The following is a 24502-nucleotide window of genomic DNA, read 5'->3' on the forward strand; positions in this document are numbered from 1 at the left end:
CAGAATCCGTTAGTCACCTCTTACGACATGCTGGGGAGCATCGGGTAAATTCTTCGCCCTAACCCGCGGGGGGTCTTCGCCCAATTAATGACAGGCTTTAGCATTGAGGTTTAGGAGTTCTTTATTACAACACTTTTAGCACATGAAGCAAGAAAAGTACTCTTCAGTCTGTACATTTCTTACTTATTTTGCTAGAAAGGAGCCAGAACACCTCCATGTGAGGTGCGCAAGTCATACAGGTAATTATCACAGCATTTTATCCCCGAGTACGCAGTAGGAGGGTCCAGCAGACTTTAATTGTGTGTCTGTGTGTGTGTGTGTGTGTCTGTCTGTCTCGACTTAACAGCTTATTGCTGGGAAACTACTGGGCGCAGTTCGTTCAAAAGTTGATACACTAACTTGATAATAGGTCCGATTGATCGTATTAAAACTTCATAATGTTACCTGGGACCTAAATGCCCCAAAAAACACAAAAGTTCTTGACGGTTGGACGAATTCAATCGGAGCGACAGCCAGCCATTGAGCTGATATAACAGCCAAACGCGTGCGTCATGAAAAGCATGCGTATCGCATGCGAGCAAGCCAGCCAGCGGGTGGGGATTAATTTGGTCTCGGCAAAGAAACTACAGTGCAGGTTTGGTCTCGGTGAGACTGAAAGAGAGACAGAGAGCACGAGAGAGAGCGACAGGGACACTGTGTCAGTGATTCAAGGTGGTGGCTTGGTGGCCAAAGGGATCCGGGTTCGATTCCCGGCATGGGCGGTCTATTTTTTTTTTTTTAATTCTTGTTTACTATTGTTTATTATGAACGTTTTAATGTTTTATTTTACTCTAATAATTTTTTTAATTGTGTAAAATAAATAAATATTTTTTTTTAATTCACATGCACAAGACAAAAACTTTCATACTGTGCCAAAGTGATCCGAGTTCGATTCCCGGCATGGGCGGTCTATTTTTTTATTATTTTTTTAATTCTTGTTTACTTTTGATTATTATGAACGTTTTAATGTTTTATTTTTCTCTAATAATTTTTTTAATTGTGTAAAATAAATAATTTTTTTTGTTTTTTTTTAAATCCACGTGCACAAGACAAAAACTTTCATACTGGGGGAGCGAGCCAGTCTGAAGAGTACTCGGGTCCAGCGCCAGCGGTTTTACATTTGGTCAAGTTATGACTAAATGTTTTAACATCGAGGGGGGAATCGAGACGAGGGTCGTGGTGTATGTGTGTGTGTATGTGTGTGTGTGTGTGTGTGTGTGTGTGTGTGTGTAGAGCGATTCAGACTAAACTACTGGACCGATCTTTATGAAATTTGACATGAGAGTTCCTGGGTATGAAATCCCCGAACGTTTTTTTCATTTTTTTGATAAATGTCTTTGATGACGTCATATCCGGCTTTTCGTGAAAGTTGAGGCGGCACTGTCACGCCCTCATTTTCAACCAAATTGGTTGAAATTTTGGTCAAGTAATCTTCGACGAAGCTCGGACTTCGGTATTGCATTTCAGCTTGGTGGCTTAAAAATTAATTAATGACTTTGGTCATTAAAAATCTGAAAATTGTAAAAAAAAATAAAAATTTATAAAACGATCCAAATTTACGTTTATCTTATTCTCCATCATTTGCTGATTCCAAAAACATTATAAATATGTTATATTCGGATTAAAAACAAGCTCTGAAAATTAAAAATATAAAAATTATTATCAAAATTAAATTTTCCAAATCAATTTAAAAACACTTTCATCTTATTCCTTGTCGGTTCCTGATTCCAAAAACATATAGATATGATATGTTTGGATTAAAAACACGCTCAGAAAGTTAAAACGAAGAGTGGTACAGAAAAGCGTGCTATCCTTCTCAGCGCAAGTACTACCCCGCTCTTCTTGTCAATTTCACTGCCTTTGCCGTGCGCGGTGGACTGACGATGCTACGAGTATACGGTCTTGCTGCGTTGCATTGCGTTCAGTTTCATTCTGTGAGTTCGACAGCTACTTGACTAAATGTTGTATTTTCGCCTTACGCGACTTGTTTATTGTGACATATGAGCAAATGCTTATGCTAAAACACATCACTTGTTTGCTGCTTGCATGTACATGTACAAATGAAATGAGTTTCATGTGCAAGGTGATCTTATGCCAAATTCAATAGAAACACAATCATGCTCACATTCCAGCCTAGTCAAAATCAGCACTCAGACCTGTTGACCCACACTTTGACTTTGGTGTACTTTTCACCGAGATTCAGCTTATTTTCAAAATATTGAGAGTACTTTGCAACTCACAAGAAACGTTCATGAGCTATTGCTTCAAGGGCAGCAATAACATTGTCCGTGTTTCAGAAGTGGAACTTTTAGGCGTTACTGCTTTTCGCTTCGACATTTTCGTCAAAGTGCTGGACTCGACGACAACAATGGCGGCAGATAAAATCACGTCTCACGTGATTACATTGACCAATCGTCAAAGCTGGATTTTATGCACTGGGCTATCGCGAGAACAGGTTTGGCAACCTACTTCCGATTTCTTCTTCTTCCATTTAATTATCACGATCAAACTTGATTTTTTTTTTACGATCGTCGTATTTTTTTCTCTCCAAACGTATTGGTCGTATCCTTGGCAACTTTGCGTACAAAATACGGTGAAATCATATGGGTAAACAGGTCTGAGCACTGCATATCATACACATACACTTACAGACACTCACATGCATCCACACAGGCATGGAACACACTCGCCGACTTACACACTTCCTTTACATGTATTCATGTATCTCTCTCTTACATTCCAATAAAGATTGCCTCTTACACAGCAACATGTTTCAAACAAAACCAATCTACTGCAGGGCAGCAAAGTACACATTTTGTTGCAAATGCCAACTCAACAAATATGAAGGAGCTTTAATTGCAGGGAAACTTCATTTGGATGATCTGGTCATTCTCCTCAAATATGCAGCCCCTGGTTGACATTGAACCCCAAACCACGCCGACAGGAGAAGCTAGTCGTAGATTTGTCTGAAGGCCGTTGGATGACATTGAACCCCAAACCACGCCGACAGGAGAAGCTAGTCGTAGATTTGTCTGAAGGCCGTTGGATGACATTGAACCCCAAACCACGCCGACAGGAGAAGCTAGTCGTAGATTTGTCTGAAGGCCGTTGGATGACATTGAACCCCAAACCACGCTGACAGGAGAAGCTAGTCATAGATTTGTCTGAAGGCCGTTGGATGTGAAGGGGACATTTCTGTCTCTTGTTCTTCTGGAAAACAAAACACACATCAGAATTAAGACTTCTTGATCATAAACTGACAATAAAATTGCTTCCTGTATTACCATCCGTGTAACAAATAAAGATATCAATATATATACTCTCTCTCTCTGTCTCTGTCTCTCTCTCTCTCTGTCTGTCTCTCTCTCTCTCTCTGACAGCTCATCTCTCATTGTCATTGTCTCTCACACCCACCCACACTCAGTGTCACACTCACACTCACACTCACACTCACACACACACTCACACACACACACACACACACACACACACACACACACACACACACACTCACACACAAACACCCCCAACACACACAAACACCCCCAACACACACACACACCACACACACAAACACCCCCCAACACACACACACTCACACACACAAACACCCCCCAACACACACACACACAACAAACCCTATACCTGTGTCCAGAAGACAGACTTCATGTAGCAGTTTGAGGCCTGCTGTCAGTTCCTGTGTCTCATCCTCACTGCCTAGCATCACCGCTCGCTGCTCAACTTTCTTCACTGCCGATACTGAAATAGCCAACAGTATTATGATGTAGAAAACCAGCAACGGGGCGGGGATGTAGCTCAGTCGGTAGCGCACTGGATTTGTATCCAGTTGGCCGTTGTCAGTGTGAGTTCGTCCCCACGTTCGGCAAGAGATATATTTCTCAGAGTCAACTTTGTGTGCAGACTCTCCTCGGTGTCCGAACACCCCCGTTGTAACATTGTGAACACCAGTCGACATTGATGAGCGAGAATATTCCTATACATAGCAGAGCTAGGAGTAATCACGTGGAGTTCGTGATTGTGTGAATGTGTGAGTGAGCGAACACGGAAGAGATTTTCCCCTTGCGGTTTTAGGGCAGTCTTGCCTGAGCTATGAGAGAGAGCACACGGAATAAAGAATGAGAACGAGCTGACAGCGTCAACGTCTTATATGTCTGTGTATACATGTATCGCCGTCTTTACATGGTGTCAGAAGTGGGTTACGAACTCTACGCAGCAAGAATGGCGTCATCCATGCAGAATCCAAACATAAACTGGGACTCCAGAAACCTGCAGGAAGAATGGCGAAAATTCAAACAGCACGCAGAACTTATGTTTGCTGTCCAGACCCCTACACAAGTCGGCGGAACCCGAAAAGTGCGCCTACCTCCTCATTTGGACAGGAGAAAGGGGAAGAGAAATCTACAATACCTGGAGTTTACCTGACGAGGAAAGCAAGCAACTACAAGCATTATATAAGAAATTTGAACAACACACCACTCCAAAAAAGACCACGCTCTTCGCCCGATATCTTTTCCTGAATAGAAAGCAACAGATTGGCGAATCCTTCGAGACGTTCATCACAGACATCCGCACACTCGTCAAAGACTGCTCTTACAAAGACGCCGACGAAATGGTTCGTGACCGAATAGTATGCGGTATAACCTCCCAAGAAGTTCGAGAAAAGCTACTTCAAAGTGGAGACCAGCTGACCATGGAAAAAGCCATAGAAATTGTCGTCACCCACGAAGCAACGAAACAGCAGCTGGCGACAATGCTGACAGAAGGGACAATAGAAGTCATCAAGAAACGACGTTTCGATAGCAGCTCAAGAAACAGACGTCCATCACCAAAACAACAAGAAGAAAGAAGTCAGAACAACGACGAGTACGACTGCAACAATTGCGGCCAGAGACACGGACGAAGAGCATGTCCAGCCTACGGAAAACGCTGCAGTAACTGTACCAAACCCAACCACTTCGCCAAAGTATGTCGCTCACGAAGACCTACAAAGACGGTCCACGACATAGAAGAACACGACGAAGAGGACGACGACTCTTTCCTGAATATTGACGTCATCGCCATCGGCAAAGACCACCCAGACACTGCGTACGCCAACATAACCCTGGACACCGGCGACGTTATACGCTTCAAAGTCGACACCGGGGCACAAGCAAACGTCATCCCCTACCAGATCTACAAGCGCATGTCGGTGCAGCCCCCACTCAAACAAGGAAAGACCAGCCTCTATGGGTATACGGGTCAGCGTATTGACGTCAAAGGAATCATGCAGATCAAATGTTCCTACAGGGATCGGAAATACCAAGGCATGTTCTACGTCGCTGAGACAACCGGCCACTCTCAGCCTGTCCTCGGGCTCCAGGCGTCCCTCCAGCTACAGATCATCAAGATGATATTGACTGTCACCAACCCCGAAATGGCCCACGAATCTATCCTCAAAGAATACAGTCACCTTTTCAACGATGGCCTGGGCAACCTGGGCGGAGAAGTCACTATCCACCTGCACGAAAACGCCACCCCCGTGGTACATCCCCCCAGGCGCATACCTCACGCACTACGAGATCGTCTGAAAGAAGAGATCGACGCCATGGAAGCAGCTGGAGTGATTGCCAAAGTCACCCAACCTACAGACTGGGTCAACTCTCTCGTTGTCGTCGAAAAGCCTAACGGGAAACTGCGCATTTGCCTGGACCCAAAAGACCTCAATCAGGCCGTGAAGAGACCACACTACGCAATGCCGACGCTTGAAGACGCACTCGCCAAAATTCCCGGCGCCAAATATTTCAGCAAATTGGACGCGAAAGCAGGATACTGGCAGATGTCCCTCTCGGCCGAGTCATCATACCTTACCACCTTTAACTCGCCCTTCGGCAGATACCGTTTTTTGCGCGTTCCGTTCGGGTTGGTCAGCTCCCAAGACGAATTCCAGCGCAAGGTCGACGAGACGTTTGAAAACATCCCGGGACTCGTGGGGCTGGTCGACGACATTCTCATCGCCGGCCGAACAAAAGAAGAACACGACAAGACCCTCAAGGCGGCACTGGACAGAGCTACAGAAAAACACATGAAGCTCAATCCCGATAAACTGACTATCTGCATGCAAGAAATCGAATATTTCGGCCACGTCATCTCATCAGAAGGTGTCAAGCCAGATCCAGCAAAAGTGAAGGCCATAGTCAACATGAAACCGCCAGTAGACAAGAAAGAACTGGAGACCATGCTGGGCATGGTGACCTACTTGGCCAAGTTCGCACCGCACCTTGCCGATATTACGAAGCCACTCAGAGACATGCTGAAAGAAGACAGCGATTTCGTATGGGACTGCCAACAACAAGCAGCCTGGGACAAGATAAAATCCATTTTGGCAAGCCAACCAGTACTCGCGCTGTACGACCCAACCAAGAAGATTGTCCTGCAAGTCGACGCCAGCAAGTACGGCCTGGGAGCGGCGATCTTTCAAGACCACAAGCCCATCGCCTATGCCTCCAAATCCCTCAACAAGACCGAAGTCAACTACGCCCAAATAGAAAAGGAGCTATACGCCATCGTCTTCGGTTGCGAGCGTTTCCATCAGTACATATACGGGCAAGAGATCCTCGTACAGTCCGATCATAAACCGCTAGAGACGATCATGAAGAAACCGCTTGCATCAGCGCCCCCCCGTCTTCAAAGAATGCTCTTGAGATTGCAGAAGTACAGCATCAAGGTCATCCACGTGCCAGGGAAACAGATCCCAGTCGCCGACACGCTCTCCAGGAAATTCCTGCCAGCAGAACCCGATGACGTCACGGAAGACCTTGACGCACAGATACACTGCATCGTGAAGAACCTCCCGGTCAGCGACGAAAAGATGGCCCGGATCAAGAAAGCCACGGCAGAAGACCAGAGTCTCGTCACCGTGAAGTCCTACATCCACAATGGCTGGCCAGACACGCGTCAACAATGCCACAAGCACGCCCTAGACGTATGGAGCTTTCGAGACGAACTGTCCGTCATCGACGGCATGATCCTAAAAGGAGAAAGAATATTCGTTCCTACTGCACTGCGTCCCCAAATGCTGACAAAGATACACTCTAGCCACCTCGGGGTAGAAAAATGCCTCCAACGAGCGCGGCAAATACTCTTCTGGCCGAGAATGGCGGCCGACATACAACACACCGTAGCCAACTGCACCGTCTGCAACGAGAGGCAAAACAGCAACTGCAAAGAGCCGATGCTACCTCACGACATCCCCACACGACCCTGGCAGAAGCTGGCTTCAGACCTCTTAACCTGGGACGGCAAGGACTATCTGGTCACGGTAGATTTCTACAGCCGCTACTTTGAGATCGACGAGATGGCCAACACCACGTCAGCTGCAGTCATCAGAAAACTGTCAACACACTTCAGCAGACACGGCATCCCAGAAACCTTGGTCAGCGACAACGGCCCTCAGTTCGCGTCCGATGACTTCGCCCAGTTTGCCGCTACCTGGGACTTTAACCACGTTACCTCTAGTCCCAGATATGCCCAGTCCAATGGCCTGGCCGAAAAGACAGTACAGACAGTAAAAAACATCATGGACAAGGCCAAAGCCAGCAAGAGTTCCGCTCTGCTATGCATCCTCGAGTACCGCAATACACCAGTAGACGGCCTTGCGTCACCGGCCCAGCTATTGATGGGTCGTCAGCTCCGGTCCGTCCTGCCAGCGACCGCGAGCCAGCTGCAGCCCAAGACAATTAACCCGCAGGTCGTCACGGCCCGACGTCAGCAGCGCCAGGCAGGCCAGAAGAAATACTACGATCGTTCCAGCCGACCGCTTCCCTCGCTAAAGACTGGAGATGAAGTCTTCGTTCAGCTGACCCCAGATGACAACTGGAGACCGGCCCGAGTCACCGCACCCGCCAAGACGCCACGATCGTACCATGTGCGAACTGACGATGGCCGCATGTACCGTCGCAACCGGCGTTTCATCCGAAAACAGCCAAGTCAGAACAAGACGTTCATGCCTGAGGTGGTCCAACAAGAGGAACCCAAGACACAAGCCGCAGCCCAGGGACCTGGATTGGACCCAAACACCACCAGGTACGGGAGACCCGTGAGACCCCCACAGCGACTGAATTACATACAAAGCTTTATTCAAGAAAAATAGGCTGTCTGTCATGAACTTATTTCATCTACAAGAAGAAAGACAGTAATTACAGTATTAATTGAGCTTTCACTTGGCGCCTGTGCGTGCATGAGAGAGGACCTATTGAGTAGAGAAAATTATATTATGAGCAAGGAATTGCATTGACTGCCAATTACTATATTAACTTGCATTCAAACAATTAGGAATACAGGTAGACGTTTTTTGTATTTGTTTATCATTATTGTTTAATATTATGACAAGGGAGATGTAACATTGTGAACACCAGTCGACATTGATGAGCGAGAATATTCCTATACATAGCAGAGCGAGAAGTAATCACGTGGAGTTCGTGAATGTGTGAGTGAGCGAACACGGAAGAGATTTTCCCCTTGCGGTTTTAGGGCAGTCTTGCCTGAGCTATGAGAGAGAGCACACGGAATAAAGAATGAGAACGAGCTGACAGCGTCAACGTCTTATATGTCTGTGTATACATGTATCGCCGTCTTTACAGTGTGTACACGCAAGCACAAGACCAAGTGCGCACGAAAAAGATCCTGTAATCCATGTCAGAGTTCGGTGGGTTATAGAAACACGAAAATACCCAGCATGCTTCCTCCGAAAGCGGCGTATGGCTGCCACAATGGCGGGGTAAAAACGGTCATACACGTAAAAGCCGTGGGAGTTTTAGCCCATGAACGAACAAACAAACAAAAAGCAGCAACAGAGGTATAATCTCTCCCTCCCCACTCCCACACACACACATTCACAAAAATATCCATAAAGTATAAAATGATGAAATCTAGCAACATACTTAGGTATACTCCCCCACTCCCACACAGGCACAAACACAAATAAACAAATTGATTGCATCAATTTTTGTTCAAAAGTTTGGAGAAAATGTCAGCATGCCATTACGTCATTGTTAGTCAACATAAGAGAACAAAACTGACTGTTTTGGAAACAGATTTGATTGTTCTTTCCACTGACATCAAAACATGTTGCGTTTTAGCTTTTACATTTTTTTTAAATTTTAACGTGGAAACCTCGCTTTTGCGTGTCTAATTTGTGGGGGCGTTTGTGTTGTAGGTTTCACTGTATAGACAATAACTTACGAAAAAGTCAATCTGTTTGCTTGATATTGTAGGGGAATGAATGACCTTTTCAGTCATATAACTGGTTTTACAATAAACAGCCTCATCACAAAGATCTGCATTTAAACACATCTGCCTAGTTTTTTATGATTCGTAGTATAGTAAAAAATCAGCAGAAGAAGCAAACTGAAACATAAACGCACCTACTACACTTATATCCTGGTTTCAGAGTATAGTAAATGTGAAGATCCTTGATTCTGATATGGGGGGCCCGGTAGCTCAGTTCGTAGAGCACTGGACTTGTGATCGGAAGGTCGCTGGTTCGAATTTGGGCCGGGACGGACACGGGTCAACTTTATGTGCAGACCCAGAGATGGAAGCCATGTCCCAGCCCCGTGTCACCACAATGGCACGTAAAAGACCTCGGTCATTCTGCCATAAGTGCAGGTGGCTGAATACACCTAAACACGCAGACACCTGGGTAGCGCGACTCCGTTGCTGCTAGCTTTCCACTGGGAGGAAGCGACCCGAATTTCCCAGCGATGGGACAATAAAGTAATAAACATGAAAATGAAATCCTTCTAAGTCGACAAAAATCTCCTCCACCCACCTTTTGTTGGCGCCTTGTCGGCCAGGAAGCGGTACATGTGATCCTGAAGCAGGAACCCCATGGACCGCAGGTGAGGTAACAAGGCTACAATGTCACCTGTCTCGCTCAGTGACAACATGTGGAGTAACGCCATGCACACCTGGGAGAGAGAACACAATCATGACAACAGGTGAGGTAACAAGGCTACGATGTCACCTGTCTCGCTCAGTGACAACATGTGAAGTAACGCCATGCACACCTGGGAGAGAGAACACAATCATGACAACAGGTGAGGTAACAAGGCTACGATGTCACCTGTCTCACTCAGTGACAACATGTGGAGTAACGCCATGCACACCTGTCAGAGAGGACCAATTCATGATGGTGAAATTTAATGAATAATGTTTACGGCATGCACCTTTATCAGAATATTCTATTGTTTATCTCATTTTGATTTGCCCTATGCTATGCTCAACATAACAACCAATTAACACTGTATTCAATTTTTCATTTATTTTAACCATCCTTGTTTTCTGAGTCAGTTCAGCAAAGCTCCTAGAGATGGTAAACCACAGAGAGCAATGGAGTGCAGTTGCAGTTGTTTCACTTTTCACAGTTGAACCCCCTTTTAAGACACCTCCCCCCCCCCCCCCCCCCCCCGCTTGACTAAAGTCTTTACAAACATTGACTATATTCTATACAAGAAACACTTAACAAGGGTAAAAGGAGAAACAGAATCCGTTAGTCGCCTCTTACGACATGCTGGGGAGCATCGGGTAAATTCTTCCCCCTAACCCGCAGGGGGAGACTCCCCCCCCCCCCTCCCCCTTTCAAGGCCTTGCTTTTCAGAGTTTCTGTCCATAACCTAAATATAAATTGACCTCCATTTTAATACTCCTCCTTGTCCAAGACCTCCTTTTCTCTTTCTTTTTAAGACATTAAAAGGGGGGTTATTTACCGAAGAAAGTGAGAGACCAAGTCACCTGTTCTGTCAAGCTGTCCCTGTATCTGAACTCGGCAAAGTCGGTGATGTTTTCGGCGGTCTTGAGCGACTGGAGCAGACTGTGCCACACAGTGACGTACAGGACCACATCGCCATAGTGCTGTCGCTCTGCGGGCACGGCCAGTGCCAGGGCCGAGTTGATGCGAACCTTGAAGTTGTTGCAGTCCTTCACCACCTGACTCAGGGCTGTTAGCACTGCCACCTAGGGGGTGAAATGAAACTTGTGATTTAAAATTACGAAGGAGTATGTTTGTGGATATGATGAGTGCACAACATGGTGGACAGGGAGACACCAGGCAACACATGCTGGCACACTCTCCTTGCTTTGTCCATAGACATATTTTTTTACACACACAAACGCATGCACGCAAACACACACACACACATGCGTGCACACACATACACACACACACACACACACACACACACACACACACACACACACACACACACACACACACACACACACAAAACATGCGCACACACACACAAACATACACACACACACACACACACACACACACACACACAAACACACACACAACACACACACACACACACACTCACTCACATACATACCAAAATTCAGCTCAGCGCTCAGGCACACATCCCAAGACAAATAATGATCAACACACATGTCAATCAACATCACATGTCTCTGTCTGAAAACATAATACATGTGAACCAAAACTGACCAGCCATGGGGTGTCTCCAGTCAAGAGCAGAGGGTTGCGCAGCATGTTGGCAATGGCATAACAACTGTTCCACCGCACCTGCAATGGAACACATTCACAACTATACTGGCTGAATGTTTTCTGGGGCTTCATTGGGCTTGGTGGTTAGTGCACCTGCCACATCATTTTTTTTATACACCTGGTGAGCGTTTAATTTATCTATTTCTTTGAATTTATTTGTTGTTGATTTATTTGTTTTTTGTAATTTACTTATTTTTTATGTTTAATATTGTTTTGCTTGGTAAGATGTGCCAAACTCTGCAGAGTGTGAGATCTCTGGTTTGACACGAGGAGTATCTTGGCAGAATAATGAATATGTAAAGTTTGTAAGAGATGACATCACATGAGTTCCTTTGATATTGCTTTGAAAGGTAAATATGCGCCGAAATGGCTGCAATCTACTGGCCGTATAAAATTTTATCTCACACGGCATCACTACAGAGCGCCTAGAACTGTACCAACGGAATATGCGCGATATAAGCCTCATTGATTGATTGATTGATTGCTTGTCCTGCCTTTCATTCCATGAATGAGTTGCGTGTGTGTGTGTGTGTCCCACATTGTTAGACCACCAGCCAGTAATCACCTTCATGGGTCCACTGTTCATGGTCTTGATGATGATCTTGACACTGCTGGCCACTGCATCCACAATGTGACTTTTGCCTGCAATGACAATTACATTCCACACTCAATAAGGAATTTTGTTTGTTTGTTTGTTTGCTTAACGCCCAGCCGACCACGAAGGGCCATATCAGGGCGGTGCTTCTTTGACATATAACGTGCGCCACACACAAGACAGAAGTCGCAGCACAGGCTTCATGTCTCACCCAGTCACATTATTCTGACACCGGACCAACCAGTCCTAGCACTAACCCCATAATGCCAGACGCCAGGCGGAGCAGCCACTAGATTGCCAATTTTAAAGTCTTAGGTATGACCCGGCCGGGGTTCGAACCCACGACCTCCCGATCACGGGGCGGACGCCTTACCACTAGGCCAACCGTGCCGGTCAATAAGGAATACAGCTACTAGTAAATTCTCATTTTAATGTACTGACAATACAAAGTATCTTTAGCTTGTAAACAATTGTAGGGACATGCATGTGACAAGGTTCATGTACACGTTATAGTTGCCCAACTCTTAAAGATGCCAGGAGACATGATCAAAGAGCCACCTTTTGTGAAAAGATGCAAATACATGATCAACCATGTAAGTGTGGGGGAGCACACACACACACACACACACACACACACACACACACACACACACACACACACACACACACACGGGGGCCCGGTAGCTCAGTTGGTAGAGCACTGGACTTGTGATCGGAAGGTCGCAGGATCGAATTCGGGCCGGGACGGACACGGGTCAACTTTATGTGCAGACCCAGAGACGGAATCCATGTCCCACCCCCGTGTCATCACAATGGCACGTAAAAGACCTTGGTCATTCTGCCATAAGTGCAGGTGGCTGAATACACCTAAACACGCAGACACCTGGGTAGCGCGACTCCGTTGCTGCTAGCTTTCCACTGGGAGGAAGCGACCCGAATTTCCCAGCGATGGGACAATAAAGTAATGAAAATGAAAATGAAAAATGAAAAAATGAAAACACACACACACACACACACACACACACACACACACACACACACACACACACACACACATCATAAGCAAGTAAATCAACCAATCAATCAAATACTTAAATAGTAAATCAATCAATTAAATAATCAATCAACCATTAACATATTTTAAATTTAGTATACAACAGAAAATAAAAATAAACGAAAAAAAGGTTGAAGACAACCTACCCAAACTCCTTGCAGGCAGGTATCGCAGCATGTTCCCGACGGCTCGCACAGCGTTACACTTGACCTTGTCGCTGTCCTGTGTGGCCTTGGCGGCCGCCATCAACATGGACGACAGCAACATGTCCGAGAACTGGTCCATGAACTGCTTGTCTCCCTTGTCTCTGGGAAACAAACATGTCGTTCCACTTTGATTATCATTCATAACCTTAGTTTGCAATGATCACCAAAAAAAACAAAGTTAAGAGCAAGCGTTTGGCATGGTACTGACGGGTGCAGTGGCCTGGTGGATGAGACATCAGCATCCTATGGGGAAGGTCGTGAGTTCAAATCCTGGCCGTGCCTGGTGGGTTAAGGGTGGAGATTTTTCTGATCTCCCAGGTCAACTTATGTGCAGACCTGCTTATGCCTTTTTCCCCTTCGTGTGTACACGCAAGCACATGGCCAAGTGTGCACGGAAAAGATCCTGTAATCCATGTCAGAGTTTGGTAGGTTAAAAAAACACAAAAATTCCCAGCATGCTTCCTCCGAAAGCGACGTATGGCTGCCTGAATATCAGGGTAAAAACGGTCATACACATAAAAACCCATCCGTGCAAAAGCATGAGTTAACGTGGGAGTTTCATGAACTAAGAAGAAGGAAGGCATAGTTCAGAGGCAGAGGCGGAAATTTATTTCACAGAGTCAACTTTGTGTGCAGACTCTCTTCGGTGTCCGAACCACCCCCCGTGTATACTACATTGGGTGTGCACGTTAAAGATCCCACGATTGACAAAAGGGTCTTTCCTGGCAAAATTGCTTAGGCACAGTTAATAATTGTCTACCATACCCGTGTGACTTGGAATAAGGCCGTGAAAGGTAAATATGCGCCGACATGGCTGCAATCTACTGGCCGTATAAAATTTCATCTCACACGGCATCACTGCAGAGCGCCTAGAACTGTACCCGCGGAATATGCGCAAATATAAGCCTCATTGATTGATTGATTGATTGGTGATTAGAAGAGAGTCAAAAGTGTCCATCTATTGAAGGTGTCCTTTCATGACAGGTATAGTTTAATATTGTTGCTAGACTGACGGGCGCAGTGGCGTGGTGGTAAGACGTCGGCCTCCTAATCGGGAGGTCGTGAGTTCGAATCCCGGTCGCTGCCGCCTGGTTGGTTAAGAGTGGAGATTTTTCCGATCTCCCAGGTCAACTTATGTGCAGACCTGCTAGTGACTTAACCCCCTTCGTGTGTACACGCAAGCACAAGACCAAGTGCGCACGGAAAAGATCCTGTAATCCATGTCAGAGTTTGGTGGGTTATGGAAACACGAAAATACCCAGCATGCCTACTCAACGAAAGCGGAGTGAAGCTGACTATGCTCTCAGAGTATAGTGTGGGGAACCCAAATGGGCAAACGAGCTCACACGTAACCAGACAATTCTGGAACGCTGAAGAAGAAGAAGTTGCTAGACATTGGGACAAAGGAAGATGTCCTTAATTTATTCAGAAGGGCCCTCCAACTAGGACCAAACGTTTAAAGGTTCCACAGTAGATGTAACAGCTTGTTCATTTCTTCTTTGTTCAAAAATATGTTGGTTTTGATCTTCGTCTTCTTCTTCGTTCATGGGCTTAGACTCCAACAATCACTCATGTTTTGAGCACGAGTGGATTTTTACGTGTATACCGTTTTTACCCCGCCATTCAGGCAGCATACGCCAATTTCGGGGGAGGCATGCTGGGTATTTTTGTGTTTCTATAACCCACTGAACTCTGACATGGATTACAGGATCTTTTCCGTGCGCACTGGGTCTTGTGCTTGCATGTACACAAGAAGGGGGTTAAGTCACTAGCAGGTCTGCACATAAGTTGACCTGGGAGATCGGAAAAATCTCCCCTCCTAACCCACCAGGCGGCAGCGACCGGGTTTTGATCAACAAGTACATTTCACTTTTTACTAGATTTCACTTATTTATCCCAGCGAAGCTGGAGGTATCCCACGAACGCTGTACTGTAATCGACTTGAGAAATTTTCACACCGATAATACATGATAAAGAAGGATTCTTTGTGCCCGGCTACGGGCTACAGTTGAAGATGGAAGTTCACCAAAAATTGGGACCATACTAACAAAATACGGTGGGTGCAATAGGCGCCCCCATTTTTTGAGCAAACGCCACCCAAGGCCGCTTTGGACGGGTAGCAATTCCGTAGTTTCCAAGTCTATGGATAAAGCTCGCGTAAGAAGAGGAGAGATTAAGGACAGCAAAAAAGTCACGGTCGAAAGTCTTTGACGTCAATTAATGCATCATGACGTCATGCCTCCCTGTAGTCTTTTTCTCTCACGCGGTGTGTGTGTGTGTGTGTTCATTTTGTGCACATGAGTTAGTGTTACAGTTTGTGTGTGTATGTGTGTGTGCATGAGTCTGTACTCGTGTGAGTGTCTGTGTGTGTGTGTGTGTGTGTGTGTGTGTGTGTGTGTGTCTGTGTGTGTGTGTGTGTGTGTGTGTGTGTGTGTGTGTGTGTGTGTGTGTGTGTGTGTGTGTGTGTGTGTGTGTGTGTGTGTAAGAAAGAGAGAGAGAGAGAGAGGGAGAGAGAGAGAGTGTGTGAATGTGTGTGTGCATGAGTTTGTGTGTATGTTTGTGTGTGTATGAGTGTGTATATGTGTTTGTTTGTAAAGGTGTGTGTGTCCGTCTGTGTGCGTATTTGTTTGCTTAACAACGGGCCATATCAGGGCGGTGCTGCTTTGACATATAACGTGCGCCACACACAAGACAGAAGTCTCACCCAGTCACATTATTCTGACACCGGACCAACCAGTCCTAGCACTAACCCCATAATGCCAGACGCCAGGCGGAGCAGCCACTAGATTGCCAATTTTAAAGTCTTAGGTATGACCCGGCCGGGGTTCGAACCCACGACCTCACGATCACGGGGCGGACGCCTTACCACTAGGCCAACCGTGCCGGTCTATGTGTGTATGAGTGTGTGTTTTGTGTGTATGAGAATTGTGTGAGTCAATGTGTGTGTGCGTGCATATGTACATGTGTGTGTGTGTCTGTTTGTATAAGAGAGAGAGAAAGAGAGAGAGAGAGAGAGAGAGTGTGTGTGTGTGTGTGTGTGTGTGCGTAAGTGTGTGTGTGTGTGTTTGTTTGTAAAGGTGTGTATGTCCGTCTATATGTGCGTATGGGGGTATGTTTTGTGTGTATGAAGTGTGTGTGAGAGAGTGAGTGAGTGCGTGTGAGTGAGTGTGTATGTGTGTACGTGTGTAACTTGGGGTATGTGTGTGTGTGTGTGTTTGAGAGAGAGAGAGAGAGAGAGAGAGAGAGAGAGAGAGAGAGAGAGAGAGAGAGAGAGAGAGAGAGAGAGAGAGAGAGAGAGAGAGGGAGAGAGAGAGAGAGAGAGAGACAGAGACAGAGACAGAGACAGAGAGAGTGAGAGAGAGGTTTGTCTTTCGCTGGGGTATGCAGTACCTTGGCGTTGCACTTCTACTTAATGTATTTCCGCTACAATTGTCAAAGCAAGATGTATTGGTACACGCCTCTTTATATAGTGTTAGGATCACCAAAAACATGACAAAATGTGGTCATACAAGAGAAGAATCTTAAAATGGTGGCAAACTTACAGACAGCATGAAAAGAAAATCAGAGCGCACAGTAAAAGTAGGGACAGTTTTAATCTGAAAGGTCTCTTTTCCAGTGGAACCGCTTTTTAAACTTCTGTCTCTAAGATTCCCTCACTTTTGAGAACCTGTTTACTCAGACTTTGGGTTCACAGCCTCTGTAAATGTACCCTCAATTTTCAGAATCCATCCCTGTTACAGGGTGACCCAAAAAAAAGAGTACCCAAACAAAACGTCATAAATTGAACAAAAATAAAGCAATCTTCATAAAATTTATTTTCACACACAAGTAGCCTCTGCATGATTTGCACAGAAAATGTTAGCGTTCTAGCTTGTCTTTCAGGAAAGTTATGCTCATTCTACAGAACATGCTCCAAATGGCCTCCGCGCCGCTGCAGGCAAACTTGAACTCGTCGCGCAAAGTTATCAATCACCCGCACACACTCCTGTTGCGAGATTCCGCGAATGGTTGTTGTGATGGCTCTCTTGAGTTCTGTGATTGTCTGTGGGTTGTTCCTGTAGACGTTGTCTTTCAGGAACCCCCAAAGATAGAAATCTGGGGGATTTAAATCCGGGGGAGGCCATTTGGAGCATGTTCTGTAGAATGAGCATAACTTTCCTGAAAGACAAGCTTGAACGCTAAAATTTTCTGTGCAAATCATGCAGAGGCTACTTGTGTGTGTAAATAAATTTTATGAAGATTGCTTTATTTTTGTTCAATTTATGACGTTTTGTTTGGGTACTCTTTTTTTTGTGTCACCCTGTTACAACCTGATTTTCTCAAATTTGCAAAGATCTTAAAAGGAGGGATTCACTGTACCCAACTACTGGTGACTATACTGGAGGAAACGTAACAGAAAAGACGATACTAACTTGTTGACGACCAGCGCATCACACAGGTTGCCGAGCGACCAGGCGGCCTTGATCTTAACGTTGATGCTGGGAACACTGATACACTTCAAGATGACGTTGGCCACGTCAGCCACAAAATTCACATCCTGCAAACAGACAGTGTCAGTAAATCATCAGATATCACATCCTGCAAACAGACAGTGTCAGTAAATCATCAGATATCACATCCTGCAAACAGACAGTGTCAGTAAATCATCAGATATCACATCCTGCAAACAGACAGTGTCAGCAAATCATCAGATATCACATCCTGCAAACAGACAGTGTCAGCAAATCATCAGATATCACATCCTGCAAACAGCCAGACAGTGTCAGCAAATCATCAGATATCCCATCCTGCAAACAGACAGTGTCAGCAAATCATCAGATATCACACAGTTGATGCTGGGAACACTGATACATTTCACGATGATGTTGGCCATGTTAGCCACAAAATTCACATCCTGCAAACAAACAGTGTCAGTAAATCATCAAATCTCAAACAGTCGAACCTAGCCACGTGACCACCTCTTGATAAGGACCACCCGCCCACAACGACCACCCAAAGGAGCCATGAAGAGGTTTTTTTCTAATAATTCACCCTTCCATAGCAACCACATCAAATAATAATGACAACCAGCCCACACCATCCACCCAAAAAGACCCATGGCCAATTTTTGTTTCTGTATAATTCACCTTTCCAGTGAGACCACTGGGCATCAAAAGCCATTTCTTCATGTAAACTTTGAAGAAATCAACGGTTTATACACAAATGGTGACAGGGGCAGGGATAGAGCATCAGAACACTGTGCAATAACAACGTAATAATGCAATGTTGTTCCTAGACTCAGAGGAGAATCGGTCAGTGGACCTGGATCAAACAAAAAATGTATTGGTTCTATTAATAAGCTACAAAAAAAGAGTTTCGATCAGAAGACCAGCATGTCAAAACTATCGGAGGTCGACCGGCCACGGATCAAATAACAATGTGTGCGACTGACCTGAGACAGACATGGGTAGAGCACCATGACACCCAGAGCTCTGACGGCCGCAGACATCACCAGGCGATCGCTACTCTGTGTTAGTTTCAGCACCAGCTTCAGGCACAGCTGTTGTTGTTCCTTCTGTTCACATGAAACAAATGAAGCATACGGTTAAGGAATGTTGAAATAAACAAGCGAGTAATAACGCTAGACAAGGAGTTTGTGAGTGGAAGACGCATTGCATGAACAAAATAGCACTCACTGTGAGCAGAGTAAAGATCTCAGCCCCCACGTTGGCCACACAGTCACAGGCACTGGCCCTCACAGGGTTGGTGGTGTCCGACTGTTGCAGAATGGTCAGCAGGGGTCCGTCCAGTACCGACTGCCACACGGACAGTGCCTGTGCAAATAGAATACTCCACAATGAAATGGCAATGATTTGTGTGTTGTCTGTGTTGTAAGAAACACATGTCGTCGCCGTCAATCAATCAATCAAATCAAATCAAATCACATCACATCACATCACATCACATCACATCACATCAACATCAACATCACATCACATCACATCACCACACCACACCACACCACATCACACCACACCACACCACATCACATCACCACATCATCACATCACATCACCACACCACACCACACCACACCTCACCACATCACATCACATCACATCACCACACACACCACACCACACCACATCACATCACCACATCATCACATCACCACACCACACCTCACCACACCACACCACATCACATCACATCACATCACATCACCACACCACACACCACACATCACATCACATCACACCACCACATCACATCACCACACCACACCACACCACACCACATCACATCACATCACATCACATCACATCACATCACATCACATCACATCACATCATCATCATCATCAATCCACTGACTAGGACAGTCGTCATGGGGACGTGAGGACAGAAGAGACAGAAACCTTTCTCCAGGCAGTTGTGTTGGGAGGCATCGACAGAAGGTCACGAAGGAAACACACATAACTAAATGAAGCAAATGCAGCCAGAATGAACAAACCTGCATGAGTGTGCTTGGGTGAGTGCCTGCATGTATGTGACAGCTTTCAGGAAAACACAGCAATCGTCGCCCAACACTTTCAAGTTACATGCTAAAAACGGTGTGGAAAATTAAGAAGATTGATGGGTGTTCAGATTTTGAGCAATTTAGACTTGCTAGGATCAAATTTACATAAACGCTAAACAATTTTTCAAAATTAAAAATAATATATTCAATTTCATCCACTTCACTTCTTTATCAGCTTTGCCTTCCGCCTCTAGAATGTTTAGCTCAAATCAGGCATGTATGTAACAACTAGGGCATAACTTCTCACATGTGAACAAACACATACAGTGGAACCCCCCTTTTAAGATTCCCGTATTGAAGACCCCCCCCCCCCCCCCCCCCCCCCCCCTTTTGTTTGTTTGTTTGTTTGTTTGTTTGCTTAACGCCCAGCCGACCACGAAGGGCCATATCAGGGCGGTGCTACTTTGACATATAACGTGCGCCACACACAAGACAGAAGTCGCAGCACAGGCTTCATGTCTCACCCAGTCACATTATTCTGACACCGGACCAACCAGTCCTAGCACTAACCCCATAATGCAAGACGCCAGGCGGAGCAGCCACTAGATTGCCAATTTTAAAGTCTTAGGTATGACCCGGCCGGGGTTCGAACCCACGACCTCCCGATCACGGGGCGGACGCCTTACCACTAGGCCAACCGTGCCGGTCTTCCCCCCCCCCCCCCCCCCCCCCTTCAAGATCCTGCTTTCTTGCACTTTCTGTTAACAACCTCAGTAAATTTACCCTTCTTGCAAAACTCCCTCCTTTGTGAAAGGTGATTTTGTCTGATTGATGAGGGTGTTAGCAGACGGGTTCCACTGTACGGCAAGCTGTACCTGGTGAATGGTGAGGGCTTGCGGTGAGGGGCTGGCTGCCGTCTCGTTGTCCTGGACGTCTTTGATCATCACCGTCCCCAGCTCCTCCAGCACCTGAACACACACAATACACACGGACACTGCAAAATAGGCTCAGTGTGTGTTGTGTTCAAACTTAATGCTAAAGCTCAGTGTGTGTTGTGTTCAAACTTAATGCTAAAGCTCAGTGTGTGTTGTGTTCAAACTTAATGCTAAAGCTCAGTGTGTGTTGTGTTCAAACTTAATGCTAAAGCTCAGTGTGTGTTGTGTTCAAACTTAATGCTAAAGCTCCGTGCGGCCAGCTTCACAAAGTATGCTTCACGTAGTCGACTTTGCCTAGTTAAGGACAGACTTACAGATTTTGTTCTCCTTTTCGTTACTTTACTATCCCATTGCGGAAAAATTTGGTTTGATTTCTCCTAGTGGAAAGCTAGCAGCAACAAAAGTCGCGCTTCCCAAGTGTGTGCGTATTTAGGTGTTATCAGCCACCTGCAGATCCAAAGTCCAGTGCTCTACCAACTGAGCTATCAGGCCCCTTTTGACTGAATGGGCTAGTCTCAGATCCTCCATGTGAACAGCACTAAATGAAGCACTTCAAGCAGTCATTGAAAAAATCCAGCTGGGCTTAAGATGGTGCCACATGCACAGGTAAACATTGACACACCTTACAGCCATATACACAGGTAAACATTGACACACGTACCTTACAGCCGTGAAGTTTGATGGTAGGGTCTGAGTCCTCCAAACATCTCTGTATCAAGTCCTGAATCAGCCCCAGCTGACTCCTGCAACACAAGACACCCCTATCACAGCCACAGTGCATAATGATCTAGTGTTCTAAGAGAGTGAAAACAATACTGCATACATATATTTTTCCCACTACAAAATCTAATTCGACAAATCCACAAATTGGAGACTGTCAATGCAAAAGATGCAAGGCTTACATTGAATCTAAACGGACCTACTTGCAGTGTGAAAAGAAGCTTTCTGCATCATAGAAACAGACACTATAAAGCGAACGTAGCTTTAACCACTGCCAAGTCTGATCTATGCAGCTACGAAAAGAAAACATGAGGCACCACAACTATGTACATGCTTCAGTCAACATGACAGCCACAGTATGGTGATCTCAAGCCATAGCAGCTCGTACCTTACGATGGGGAAGTATCCTCTTGCCAACATGGCCAGCACTTGTAGAGATTCCAGCCTGACAGGCAGCGGCTCCACAGCGGCCCCACTCCCTTCCCCTCCACCCAGGCTGCTAGGGGCGGGCTGCGGCAAGATATTCCTGATGCACAGCTTGATCACCCACGACGTCTCGTGGACCTGAGCCTGCAGCATCTGGAAGACACAGTCAAGAGGGTTGGCCGGTGAGAAGGAACAAATAGAGGAATTCCGAAAATAACTCTGTCAGGTTTGTATGGGTTGTGACAGAGTGAATAGTCAAGAGGGTTGGGTTGTGACAGAGTGAATAGTCAAGAGGGTTGGGTTGTGACAGAGTGAATAGTCAAGAGGGTTGGGTTGTGACAGAGTGAATAGTCAAGAGGGTTGGGTTGTGACAGAGTGAATAGTCAAGAGGGTTGGGTTGTGACAGAGTGAATAGTCAAGAGGGTTGGGTTGTGACAGAGTGAATAGTCAAGAGGGTTGGGTTGTGACAGAGTGAATAGTCTAGAGGGTTGGGTTGTGACAGAGTGAATAGTCAAGAGGGTTGGGTTGTGACAGAGTGAATAGTCAAGAGGGTTGGGTTGTGACAGAGTGAATAGTCAAGAGGGTTGGGTTGTGACAGAGTGAATAGTCAAGAGGGTTGGGTGGTGACAGAGTGAATAGTCTAGAGGGTTGGGTTGTGACCGAGTGAATAGTCAAGAGGGTTGGGTTGTGACAGAGTGAATAGTCAAGAGGGTTGGGTTGTGACAGAGTGAATAGTCAAGAGGGTTGGGTTGTGACAGTGAACAGTCAAGAGGGTTGGGTTGTGAGAGAGTGAATAGTCAAGAGGGTTGGGTTGTGACAGAGTGAATAGTCAAGAGGGTTGGGTTGTGACAGAGTGAATAGTCTAGAGGGTTGGGTTGTGACAGAGTGAATAGTCAAGAGGGTTGGGTTGTGACAGAGTGAATAGTCAAGAGGGTTGGTTGTGACAGAGTGAAAGTCAAGAGGGTTGGGTTGTGACAGAGTGAATAGTCAAGAGGGTTGGGTTGTGACAGTGAACAGTCAAGAGGGTTGGGTTGTGAGAGAGTGAATAGTCAAGAGGGTTGGGTTGTGACAGAGTGAAGAGTCAAGAGGGTTGGGTTGTGACAGAGTGAATAGTCAAGAGGGTTGGGTTGTGACAGAGTGAATAGTCAAGAGGGTTGGGTTGTGAAAAATGACAGACTGAAATGATCAACTTTTCAAGCATGGTTTCACATGACACAACCATACTTTCAGTAATATATTTTGGTACAGGTAGTCAGGACCAGGCACAGTGAAAAGCGCCTTTTAAGGCCTCCCAGTTTAAGACTCCCTTCCTTTTAAGACTGTTTTCTCTGATTTTATGTTTCTAACCTTTGAAAATGTAACCCCCCCCCCCCCCACACACACAAACACACAGCTGTCATCAGTTACACCACAAAACAATCAGTGACTGTGACACCTTTACCTGGTCAGTGAAGACAGGTGCGTGTATGCCAAGCGATGTACCCATATTTACCTGGTCAGTGAAGACAGGTGTGTGTGACAGGCAGAGTACCCATATTTACCTGGTCAGTGAAGACAGGTGTGTGTATGCCGAGTGATGTACCCATGTTTACCTGGTCAGTGAAGACAGGTGTGTGTATGCCGAGTGATGTACCCATGTTTACCTGGTCAGTGAAGACAGGTGTGTGTATGCCAGGTGATGTACCCATATTTACCTGGTCAGTGAAGACAGGTGTGTGTATGCCAGGTGATGTACCCATATTTACCTGGTCAGTGAAGACAGGTGTGTGTATGCCAGGCGATGTACCCATATTTACCTGGTCAGTGAAGACAGGTGTGTGTATGCCGGGCGATGTACCCATATTTACCTAGTCAGTGAAGACAGGTGTGTGTATGCCGGGCGATGTACCCATGTTTACCTGGTCAGTGAAGACAGGTGTGTGTATGCCAGGTGATGTACCCATGTTTACCTGGTCAGTGAAGACAGGTGTGTGTATGCCAGGTGATGTACCCATGTTTACCTGGTCAGTGAAGACAGGTGTGTGTATGCCAGGTGATGTACCCATATTTACCTGGTCAGTGAAGACAGGTGTGTGTATGCCAGGCGATGTACCCATGTTTACCTGGTCAGTGAAGACAGGTGTGTGTATGCCGAGTGATGTACCCATGTTTACCTGGTCAGTGAAGACAGGTGTGTGTATGCCAGGCGATGTACCCATATTTACCTGGTCAGTGAAGACAGGTGTGTGTATGTCAGGTGATGTACCCATGTTTACCTGGTCAGTGAAGACAGGTGCGTGTATGCCAAGCGATGTACCCATATTTACCTGGTCAGTGAAGACAGGTGTGTGTATGCCGAGTGATGTACCCATGTTTACCTGGTCAGTGAAGACAGGTGTGTGTATGCCAGGTGATGTACCCATGTTTACCTGGTCAGTGAAGACAGGTGTGTGTATGCCAGGTGATGTACCCATGTTTACCTGG

At 46.0% G+C, this 24502-nt stretch overlaps 1 protein-coding gene across 2 annotated transcripts in view; it reads right to left on the reverse strand.

The window, feature by feature from the left end:
• Positions 1 to 1874: 1874 nt before the first annotated feature.
• Positions 1875 to 24502, reverse strand: part of LOC138976627 (HEAT repeat-containing protein 6-like) — a 42503-nt gene continuing 19875 nt past the window's right edge. The window contains exons 14-27 of one of the 2 annotated variants that reach the window (XM_070349495.1): positions 22002 to 22192; positions 21555 to 21636; positions 20834 to 20926; positions 19136 to 19273; positions 18892 to 19014; positions 17873 to 17997; positions 13401 to 13561; positions 12171 to 12247; positions 11546 to 11623; positions 10831 to 11052; positions 10064 to 10106; positions 9869 to 9964; positions 3685 to 3798; positions 1875 to 3249 (exon numbers count right to left, since the gene is read on the reverse strand). In XM_070349495.1, the coding sequence (XP_070205596.1) occupies positions 3188 to 3249; positions 3685 to 3798; positions 9869 to 9964; positions 10064 to 10106; positions 10831 to 11052; positions 11546 to 11623; positions 12171 to 12247; positions 13401 to 13561; positions 17873 to 17997; positions 18892 to 19014; positions 19136 to 19273; positions 20834 to 20926; positions 21555 to 21636; positions 22002 to 22192 (1605 nt within the window). In that variant the 3' untranslated portion in view covers positions 1875 to 3187. Of the gene's footprint in view, positions 3250 to 3684; positions 3799 to 9868; positions 9965 to 10063; positions 10206 to 10830; positions 11053 to 11545; positions 11624 to 12170; positions 12248 to 13400; positions 13562 to 17872; positions 17998 to 18891; positions 19015 to 19135; positions 19274 to 20833; positions 20927 to 21554; positions 21637 to 22001; positions 22193 to 24502 lie in introns of those variants that run through there. The other variant, XM_070349496.1, reaches the window with a different exon arrangement.

This window comes from Littorina saxatilis, linkage group LG9, assembly GCF_037325665.1.
Source record: "Littorina saxatilis isolate snail1 linkage group LG9, US_GU_Lsax_2.0, whole genome shotgun sequence".
Lineage (NCBI taxonomy): Eukaryota > Metazoa > Mollusca > Gastropoda > Littorinimorpha > Littorinidae > Littorina > Littorina saxatilis.